The following is a 12,306-nucleotide window of genomic DNA, read 5'->3' on the forward strand; positions in this document are numbered from 1 at the left end:
GTAGTAGTAGTTACGAGTAGTAGTAGTAAGTAGAGTAGAGTAGAGTAGAGAGAGAGAGAGAGAGAGAGAGAGANAANANAGAGAGAGAGAGAGAACAAAAGTGATTAATAAGGACCTTTAGTAATCATTGAAGAAAGATTAATAAAAAAATATAAATCATAATGTAAATAAAATATGTAATAAATTTATTTATTATTTTATTTTATAATTACATATAAAACTATTATTTTATTATTACATATAAAAAATATAATAAAATAATATATTTATTATATATTTTATAATAAATATATAATAAGCAATAAATATATTTATTATATATTTTAATTTTAATTTCAAAGTATATATTTTATAATAAATATATATTAAAATTAAAATTTCATTAAGTTTGTAAATATATAATAAAATAATAAAACTTCATAAAATTCGGAGCAATGTGATGGATAACCTTTGATAACTGCAACGAATTATGAGTTAGATATACTTTGTATCAGATTTAAGGCTTTGTGCTTGTTTTAAGGCGTATATACGCTCGTGAACGCACATATATAAGCATATATATATATACTTATCTAGATATTTTCTAGCTTATCGCTGGCAATTCTTATCTTACCAGTTCGAATTCCATCAGTCTTCGGCCGCGCTTCCCACGAGTGTTGGTAAAGATTCTTGCCTGTTCTAAAATAACTATCTTCTTGTGTCGAGTTTGAAAAATCGGTTTTGCGTCCGTTCCGTCGAATTGGCACGCGATTCTCGGCATTTTACGGAAATTGTGAAGTCGCACGTCGATAACGGTTCGTGCGCAATTCAATGTTTTTCTCCCGGAGCTCCCGTTAGCGCGAAGGTGATCCTTTAGGAAGTATCGACATGCGTCTTCTTCAGAAGCGTTTAATCTTGCGGAGATATGAATCCCAAATCAGCGACTATTCTGCGAATGTAAAACCGGCGTCCTCTCGCATGTAATGTGAGACGTGGTGCGTTGCAGACGGTGATTCAATGCGGGATTTTATCTGCTACTCAAGATGATCCAGCAGTTTCTAGATGCGCTGGGCGGGAATTCGGTAATATTTTACACATCCGATGTCTGTCTATATTTATGTGTCTTAGATATACGATCCTTATATATAATATATATACTGAGAAGAATGTCTGGTTGGATTAATTGGAATTCTAGTTGAAAATGGACGAAATCGAAATTTTCTGGTTAATTACCCTGAAGTGCTACTACGTAAATGAATTTTCACCAAATTCTTTTTGAATTTAATATATTTTATTAACATTTTGACTTAAAATAATATTTAATAAGATTGTTTAACATTAAAGTTTATTTTTTACATTAAAATTGTTAATTCAGTTATTCGAACACCTTTACTGAGAAAAATTTCTGGTTGGAAATGAATGAATAGATTCTGATCATATCAATCAGAATTTCGATCATCATGATTGGTCATCTGATTATTTTGACTAGAATTTTGATTGATATAGTTAATCAGTTGAATTTACTGAAGTTCATTCATTTTCAATCAAAAACTTTTTTTAGTATTGCAACCTATAAAGTAGACACATAAAGGTGAAAAGAATTCTTAATTAAGTGAATTTTCATTCAGACTAATGTAAAAAAATATATATAAGAAATAAGGTAAATAATGTAACCAAAATACAAGTAGCATTTCATTTAATATAGATTGATGATTATAAATTAGAAAAGGTTTTATTTGCAATGTGATACAATATTATATTAGTAATAGATAAGACGACGAGATAACTCACGGTTGTCTATTGAATGTTCCGCAAACGATAAGTCGTAACATATTTAGATAAAATTTTCTATGAAATACGACAGCGCATAAATTTGTAAATAAATATCATAGATATTTGTAAATAAATATCAGAATATATTTTTCTCATTCTCACTACTGCTCTGCAGCTGAAACTGAATCAATCGATATTTCTGATATAATAATATCCTTCTAATATAATAATATTCTTACATATAATAATAAACTTATTTCGAAATTCTATTATTATATTTATTGTTAGTAAAATTTGAATCTATTCTCTATGCACTATAAAAGCGAAATAAAAATCTCGTAGGTAGAGCAATATTTAAAAGTTATTTTTTATTTATAATTCAAAAAAGTTTGACTACGAAATAAAAATTCAGTATAAAATCGGCTTCTTCTGATATAATTCATTGTTATATTTATCTAGAAGTTCTATTTTAATATGATTAATAAATTTGAATTTAAAAAATAATTGCTAACATTAAACTTTATAAATCATCATGCAAATTTTTTTGCTATAGAGTATCTAATAATTTTTCAATAATTGGGATAATTTACATAAACATGTAATGCAATCAAATTATACAATTTCAACTTAACATGTAAAAAATAATTGCTTCTTTTATTCGTATTTCGTGTCATAGTTGCAGGAAACTCGACTGTGTCATTATGAGGCGCGGCGATAATAAAACGATCAATAATATTGATTGATGTTACGCATTTCCGAAGTGATCCGAGATCTGTTGCCTAACATGTAATTGCCTGCGTTTACGGCGTCTGATTACTTATCCAGCTGTTACGCATAAATCACAACCAAATTAGAGCGTCACGGAAACATTAACCCGCGGAACTGCCGATAATTATTTATTTTTAATGTCTGGGATAATTACGTGCGTGTCGTATGCGCGTGCGTAATTATGGGGCGCAGGTTCATTAAAGCTTCGAGACACAATTGGAAACTATAGATAATAAGAGTATAACAGATTTTAACTAACAGAAACGCGTAATTCTGGTATCTGATAGATTGAAATCTGTTATTTCCTGTTTTTATTACTTTTTCAATTGTACATTAAAGTCCGTACTTTAAGTCCGTACTTTAAGTCCGTGTCATACTATTTCAGAAAAATAATAGAACAAAATTATATTTTAACTGTTAATTGTAATATAGATATGCAATAATAATAAATAATAATAATAATAAAAATTTGACAATAATTATTGCAGAAAAATTTAAAGACAGATTCTAATATTTTTTGTAGATCTTACAATTTCCAGCTTCCAGTTTAGAGCTTTGTTCCAAAAAATAAATGATTGGGACGTATAAATTTGTTTGAAAAACAGAAACTTGTACTTCTAAATTTTTTAGAAGGGAATCTCATTCTAAAGAATGAAACTTGAGCTACTCTTAGAAAAGAATCGTGCAATTTTCAATCTTTAAAAATGAGATTTCGCTCTTTAGAGTGAGATTGACTCTAAAAATTTTAAAATATGCATTATGAATACAGCTTATCATCGGTAATTTGCGAATTATGAATCGTTGATCAATTAATCTGATTAACTAGTTTATCAATTATTCAGAGTTTGCAATCTGCAATCATGATGTGTGATAGACTTGAAATATTTATCATTGAATATAAGAAATATTTTTAGAATCTGTCTTTAAATTTTTTTACAATAATTATTATTAAATAGATTTTTAATTATTATTACATGTATATATTATAGTTTTCAATCATTTTGTTTTATTTTTCTGATAATGGATTAGTTTTTTATTCTCTAGTTAACACTTGTGGTTTAATTTAACCTCTTAACTTGTAATAACTAATGTAAAAATTGTATTTTTCAATTATGGTTAATCATAATAAACTAATAGTGCTATAATGACAATTTTAAAAGTTCTTCATTACAAAACTATTAGTTTAGTGATTAACCATAGACAGAAAATATAATTTTTACATTATCAGTCTTACATTATCAGTCTAACATTATCAGTAAGCTTAACCACAAGTTAATTAATAAATGAAAAACTCAACTTAAGACCCATCATTACCTGATAATTAACTTGTGGTTAAGTTTAATCTGATATTTCACCCAATAAACTTCATCCATGGCATCATTATATTTAGATGAAGCTTGGACAAAATATCAGGTTAAGTCTAACCACAAGTTAACCAGAAAATGAAAACTGGAATTTAAATGGAATAAGAGAGATTAGAAATTGGACTAAATTAAAAGTTGGATGCGAGTTCGCGAGCGTATCGAAGCGACGGCGATCCGGATCAGCGATAGCATCCTGCTTTTTATTAAATGCCGCATTTCAATAATTCCGGAGCAATATGACACACGGTATAATGACTTACCTCGTGATTTATCAGGTTTTTATCACACGCGAAACAGAATGGAAAGATGCATGATTTCGACGTGTTTTCACCCCATCATGAAAATCCTTTCTTAATTGTTTATCCAGAGATAATTCTCGCGATCGAGATGTTATCATTGGAGATTATGTTATCTGCGAGTAACACATTCATTTATCGGAACGTTTTTATAGAAAGTTGCTTGTAGAATTGTCAAGCTTTTTTTAATATTTCCAGTTTGTTCAACTTTTAACAATGAAAATAATGCTCTCTTCCGCGAAGGAATATTTGTTTTGCTTACACATTGAGAGAAAAATATTTGATAATTATGATATATTGCATAGTGAAATAATTGTAATTAGGTGCTCTGGTTTTATAATTATTACTGCTATTATGCTATATTTAATAATAATTATATAATTTTGAGTATTAAAAAAAGTGTATACTTGGAATGAAAATAATTTGAATTTATAATCATTTTCGGTGCCAACTATAGGTATATCTTTTAAATAGAATTACAAACTTTTTATTAACTTTTATTAATTTATAATTATATTATAATTATAATTATAATTATAATTTATAATTAACATAATTATAATAATTACAATTATTACCAGTTTTTAATTATAATTATTTTACCATAAAATTATAGTCACGAATAACAAACACTTTTCTTTTAATATACATCTTGTTGAATTATTGCGTTCTTGTGTGTGATAGCGAAAATATTTTTCTGCTTATTAGTACAGAATTAGATACAGAGATATATTGTCTTTTAAAGGGCAATTCTCGTTATTCGGTGCATAAAATTATATAGTTATATACATTAAATCTTTACTCGCACACATAATACAACTGTCGCAGAATTCTCGACTTTTAATTACTGTTAAATCTTAAGATAATTATGGTTGTTTATAATTTACATACATAAAAATATTATTATATTCGAAAATTGACGGAAATGTTTATTAAAAAATGTCGTTTCTTTCAGGCTCGAAGCAGGATGTCCGTGGGTTCGAGCGGCCGGGCGCCGTTTAAGCGGACCGCACAAAGTATACAACCGCCCGCAAAGAAGTCCAGTAGAAGCCAGTAAATATATCTTTATTGTTATTATGGCCATGACAATAAGTGATTTATTTGGCGAACTTACGAATAAGTAGCTGCGGAAATACTACTGTTTTACACAGATTCATTAATACAATTTCAAAGAATTATTTATTGTAACTATAATTATAATTTTATTCAAACTACAAAATATTTATTAATATATGTCAAATATTTGCCTATTTCTATTAATGTAGATTAACTTTAATTTAGATTCAACTTATTTTTCATTTTTTCTAAGAAAAGTTCTTAGAAAAAGATGAAAAGTAAATAGATTGAAGTTAAAATTAATCTACATTGGAAATGGGCATAACAATTGTGATACAAATAAACAAAATCTCTGTAAATTGTAATTACCTCTAAAGAAAATTAAAAATCTAAATAATGATCAAGTTTCAATTTACAATAAGAACAAGATATTTTTATTTAATATACATGATAGTATTAATTATCGTACTTTAAAAAAATGTATATTGAGAAAACAATTATAGTTTTACAAATTCCTGTATTATCGACCGCGCTTTGTTTGTAGCTAATTCTCTGTAGTGAATGAAGCGCGATATAGAGGACGCCAATATACAGTCGTCGCGAAGTATAAAGGTCTGCGCACAATGAAAAAAATATTAGTAATAAATTAATAACAGAAATATTAAGAATAGAAATAAATATTAAATATTAAATGTTAGAGATTAAACGTAACGCACAATGGATACAAATAAGATATGATATATAATACATTTTATATCTTATTTATATCCATTGTACGTTACGTTCAATCTTTATTCCTAATTATTTTAATTTTTTTAATATTTAATACTTAACATTTATTCCTATTTCTGATATTTCTTCCATTGTGCGCAGAGCTTAAGAAAGGCACTTGTTACCGCAATAGATGCGGCATAGTAAGACGAATTCTATGTTTGTCACGGATCGGGAAACCAGTTCCCTCATTATTGTTCTAGGAAGTCCGTTATTCACCTGCCGTTACAGACAGCTTCCTGTCTTTTCTTCTGAGAATTCTTTATCGCGATTTGAGAAATCATTTAGTATCCAAATCTCACTCGGTCGATTTTATCGTTTAATGCAGAAAATTGCACCTATTTAACTGTGTCAATCACGAAGTATTTTATTTTAAACTGAAATATAATAAGAACTATTTTAACGCTGGGAATGTTTGAATTCTGCATTCAGTTATTTTACAAAGCATAAAATATTATAAAATAAGTAGAAAATATGTTAAAATTGAAAACAATAATTTGTAAAATTTGTTTCTTTTGTTATGTAACACATATATTTTTGTTGAACATTTACTCATTTTAACAATTTTATTATATCGCTCATTTCCTACAACGACATAATTACAAATTGTCACTTTGGAGTTCCTTACGAAAATAGAACGAAAACATAAAAAAAGAATATACATTATTATTTTTCTATAATTAGTCATTAAACAAAATTACTTTTCTAAATTAATATTACAAAATTTGATTATTAAAAATGTTCAAAATTACTTTCTTGATAACTTTGTTCTTTTTAATTGTGTCGTAACAAATGAGCGATACAAATTCATTAAAGTAGAACATATATTCTATATATTTATTTGAGTTTGAAAGACATAATTTAAAGATCGATAAGTTGTCGGGGATATAGCTCAGTGGTAGAGCATTCGACTGCAGATCGAGAGGTCCCCGGTTCAAACCCGGGTGTCCCCTTTAATTTATTTTTTGTATGTAGTTAATTTTTTTTAAGCATTTAAAAATTTTAAATTTCTGAATTTAAATCTGAAAAGAATTTTGTTGTACCATCAAAATAATTATGTAGGACACTCAAATTGGTTTTTAAAACGTCAAAATTTTTTGTAGCATTATCATTATGTTTAAGTCTTCTAGATAATTATTCTGAAGATTCAGCAAATTATTTTCAGATCTATATCTAGTTAAATTTATAAATATCTCAGCAAAATCGGTCTGTCCATAGTTTATAATTATCATCTTCATTTACCTACATGCACATTATTATCATTTATTTAAAAAAAAAACTACTACTAAACTATTTTGAAAAAAGAGAAATCTTATTAAACATTAATTTATTTTTCTAGATTGAATTTCTCTTTACTTTCAATAATTAAAGTATTAAAGATTTTCTCTTATTACCATAATGAGATCTTTATAAGTGATTCTTATTAATTTCCGTTTTACTATTAATATTTTCGTAATAAGCTGCTGAAATTTTCGCGTCCGGACTCCTATCCTCGTACTGGAGTACGCAACAAATTAATCTCTGTGAAACTTATATATGTATAACTCCCTTGTGGTAGATGTTACCGTGTAACTTTCCAAGATTAATAGGTAGAATAATAGATAGAAACGTGCAAGGTGTGTCGCAACCTCTCTTGGCTATGATTAACGTGAGATAGTGCTCTCGCAGATAGAATTACCGGACGCTCTCGTAAATTCACATTGCGTTTTATCGTATAGAATCCAATTCTCGTTGGACGAGCGAACGCCACGTAACAGAGATAATCGGGTAGCTGACGCACGTGCTGTGGACCGGTGTTATTATCGCGAGCCGGTTCGGCGATGATCATCCTCTAGTAAACTCGCTTCTTTATCTGTGACGTTTGTCACGCAAAAATGGAAAAACGAGTGTTTAACCTTTTTTTAATGCAGTCGCATGATGACTCAGTCTCGTTTTCTTTCAGTTTACATAACGTTTGATAACTACGACGTATACGTTTAAAAAACGCTCGAGTTGTCCCTGGTACATCAGAAGTTGTGTGTGGAATAATCCATTGGAACGTTAGTCTTTATGCAAAGGCAACTTAGCTTCTCACGTAATAATTTAATTAATAACCAGCACACGATATCATTTCGATGATTCATTGAATTAATGTGTCATTAATTAAAAATTTTTTATGCTCGTTTCTATATTGAGAAAAATGTGTGATTGGAAATGGACGAACTAAAAAATTTCGACTGTGTTAATCCGGTTCTCAACTAGAAGAATTCCGGTTCTCAACTAGAATTCTAATAGATTTAACCAGAAAATTTTGATTCATCTATTTTCAACTAGAATTCCAATTAATCCAAGCAGACATTTTTTTCAATGTACCAATATAAATTAACTTTAATCTTGATCTACAACTTACACCTTTTTTTATTAATTTTTATCTAGAAAGAACAATTTTGTTGAAATGTACATATAGATACAGATTTGAAAAATAATTTTTGTTAAACATCAAAGTAATAATTATGTAAAAAATTCAAACATAATTATAATGCTGCAAAAAATTTTGATATACTTGCAATCAATTTAAGTGCAGCCTACTCTCTAAAACTTTTAGAATGTATCTAACTCTGAAGAGTGAAATCTCACTCTTAAAGATCGAAAATTGAGCCAGTCTTGAAAAAAAGTAGCTCAATTTTCAATCTTCAGCTGAAATTTCACTCCAAAGAATTTAGAGAGTACATAATGGTATATAATCATTTTGATGATTCAACAAAGTTATTTTCAGATCTAAGTTAAATTTTGAGATACTTTAGCAAAACTGTTCTTCCCGTGTAGAATTAGAAAAAAATGAAGAAGAAGTTGTGAATCAAGATTAAAATTAAAATTAATTTACATTAGTAGAAAAACTAGCCTTAATCTTGTTTTTGTATGTCAATCTCTTTTTCCTTGAGAGAAGACAGACACGTCAGGCTTCTCGTGTCGACACGAGATACGTATAATGGCTTGCCCCGTGCTTGATTTTATCGGTGGCACGACAAATCGCTCATAATTTACGTAATGCCAGGTGAGCGTTGTTAACCAGGTGTGGTAAGCTGCTTAGAAAGAAATCAATCCGTTTCGCCGGGTCTGTTGAGCGATCGAATGATCGGACGTTCGCAGCAAGCGGATCCGACGAGAGGGCATTGACCAGCGGTTGCGATCGAACTGACTTCATCAAGTAGCCGATACATACTGCTGAAACCCGTCGATACACTAAACTCGTCGAATCGAGTTCTCGGGTATTCTGAGCCTTCTCTTCGTCCTTTCCAAATGCGCGATTTTGTCTCAGATCTTCTATGACAACACTTGGAGAAGCGCACATTCAGCGTCGAAATTAGCATAACTAACTGGCTATTAATTTTTAGAATCTTGATTGTTCAGTGTACATAACTGTGTTATTTTATATTTATATAAGAACGAATTCAGTAAATATATGTTGGTTAATGTTTTATATATTTCAATAATAGTTGAAAACCTCTGAGCCGACGTTAGTTTTATTATAATTGCGCACAATAATTTTATTATTTTCAATTCACACATAAGATAAAATAAATATACGTTTTTTTTGCGTTTTGGATCCTCTTCAGTATTAAGTTGTAACTAAGTTGTAATATAATTTTATATATTTTCTATCTAAATATATCTAATGTTTTATAAGAATCAATCTAGATTTTATAAGAATCTATTTATCAGAAACGTATATACTGCATGTAACCAATATGTGCTACTCAAAAATGTTGACGAAACACATTTGATTGAAAAAAGATTAAAATATGTCTTTTATTCCAATTTATTCTTATATTTATTTTAATCTGTTACTTTTTTCTCATATTTTTATTTATATTATGTAATTAAATTTTATTTTATTTTTTTCTGTGAACGTTCCTCTAATCTATTATCAATAAGTAAAGTCAGTTCCGTCAGCCTAGATAGATAGAAAAATTCTAGGAAATTAAGCGGCTTATTAGCTCTATAAAGCCTCCGCCGTGTCGTCTCATTAGTAAGCTTTTCTGACGTTATTCTCTCGATTATGGCTTCGCTGTATCGCGTGATAACGAAATTAGCGTTAGTGCGCGAAACTGACCGCCCCCGTCTTTCCTGATTGTTCCCGCAGGGGGAACGAGGGAGGATTGTTAACACACGCATAAACGTTACGCAATCCTCCTCGTTAATCACCTGTATCTCTTACACGCACTCTGTGGTATCACATTGCGTTAATATGCGGTATTATGTAAGTAATTCTATCAATTCTTTGCGCAACGAGAATAAGAGAGGCGGGAGAAAGAGAGAAAAGAAGAGAGAGGGAACGTTTGCAGCTTTCCTACGTTCGCGTTAGAACGATCATTATCGCGCGCGGGCGGACGATCGTTCACCGCCTCTGATTTTTATTGTGCAACAAAATTGCGGACTGCACGTCGATTGTCTCTGCGTCGCGCACTCCTCGGCATTGTGGGCGAGAATAAATGATCGTGCGTGAAATCGACACGATCGGAAAATTGTTGGCGGGAACATAAAATATATATTTACTTAGATAGATTATATATCTAGTACATGATTTTAAAATTAAATATATTCCTGCTGGCATAAAAGTAATGCAATTTTCAATCATGATCCGTCATTTGTGGTTGAAAGTTATTTTTGTTTATTAAAGAGGAAATTACAAACCTATTTTTTCAGAAAGATATCTTAATTTCATGTCGCAACGCTTACTCTTCTAAAAAAAAGACGATAATGATATTGACTATCAGAGCTTTTTTTCTTTCTCATTCAAAGTTTCGTCATAAAACTCTATCATTTATTGTTAATGTCTTTTTTGATAAAGATTACCCCCTCAGTTTCATTCTAGATAATATGAAATATTAACAATAAAAATGATTAAAAATTCTAGTTAATAAAAAAACAAAACAGAATGACAACAACTCGTATTTGAGACAATCCTAACATCATTTACTTTTCTATATATCAACTATCTTTGATCCATTTAGAAATATAATTAAAGATTTAAACTTTAAACTTTCTTCTGTTAACAGAAAAATAAATTCTGAATAAATTTCGCAGACTCAACAAACATTAAAGTTCACAAGAATTTATTCCCAAATTCATTCGCGCAAGAAAGTGGTTTATAAAACCTGCAAAAATTGTAATGCATTTTATGTCAGATAGACAAGTAGACTGTTAAAAACTAGAAATTCTAAAGTCACATTAGGAATACTAATCTAAACACAAAATCTAATTCCAAACACAAATAATTATTATCGATCATAGAATGTAATTTGATTACGAAATTGATTCGAATAATGTAAAAATTATGACTAATTGTAAATTAAACTTCGACAAACGCTTGAGATATTGAATATTAAAAGATAAAAGAATAGTTTGAATTTATAAATTGACACTGAACAGTTAAATCGCGTGTTTTGAATAATCTGTAAACAATATTAGCACTTTATCTGACCTGTAATGTTTTTCTCTTTTAAATATTTATTCATTTTAAGTATTGACTTTCATCCGTGTTGATCATTTTCATAATTTCTTCTCTAATTTATTACTTTTTAATAGTTTGACAATCTTTTGATTCATTTTTCATTTTTACAATTTTATTCTGCTGATTGTTCTTTTGACTACAATTGGTTTTATCACACTGATTTTTATCTACACATACCGTGACATTGAGGTGAGTCGTTTTTATTTGTTTCACGGTTTGAAGAAGAAATTTCTCTATTAAAATACATTTCAAGGTATTACATATCCTTACATTAATTATCCGTGGCACACAATCGTCATGGTCAACGTACTTCAGATACTGTAACCTACTTTTAAAACTTGCTCATATCACACGCACAGTCTGATATTAAAAAAATGTTACTAAATAATAAATTGATATTAAAAAATACTACAGAAATAGTCTCATCTTTTCTTATTTTATTCTATGTTTATTCTCCGTTGAAAATAATGAAATAATGAATGCGAGTTGAAATATTCTTGTATATAATTATTAAATACATTGTTTTGTTAATTGATTAATTCGCGCATCGTTTACTGCACTCGTCTCCTAATAGCTCAATTTTCTTTTATTGTTTTTAATTAAAGAGGAGGCTCAACAGAATACTGAGAAACACATGATGCGATGAAAATATAATTAAAAATAATAATATCTGTAAAGTATTTCTCTCTCTTACTTTCTAACATTAAAAATATTTTTAGACACAATCGATCTTCGTGTATGTATATATATATATATATATATATATATATATATATATATATATATATTATTAATATATATATAT

General features: G+C 28.9%; 1 protein-coding gene and 1 non-coding gene across 2 annotated transcripts in view; both read left to right on the top strand.

The window, feature by feature from the left end:
• Positions 1 to 12,306, top strand: part of LOC105622179 (cytospin-A) — a 62,217-nt gene that overhangs the window by 22,566 nt on the left and 27,345 nt on the right. The window contains exon 2 of the mRNA XM_012203608.1: positions 5,136 to 5,233. Within this exon, the coding sequence (XP_012058998.1) occupies positions 5,136 to 5,233 (98 nt within the window). The remainder of the gene's footprint in view (positions 1 to 5,135; positions 5,234 to 12,306) is intronic.
• Trnac-gca lies at positions 6,889 to 6,960 on the top strand. The gene has a single exon. It is a non-coding gene; the product is annotated as a tRNA-Cys (tRNA).

The sequence above is a fragment of the Atta cephalotes genome (genome assembly GCF_000143395.1).
Source record: "Atta cephalotes unplaced genomic scaffold scaffold00041, whole genome shotgun sequence".
NCBI lineage: Eukaryota > Metazoa > Arthropoda > Insecta > Hymenoptera > Formicidae > Atta > Atta cephalotes.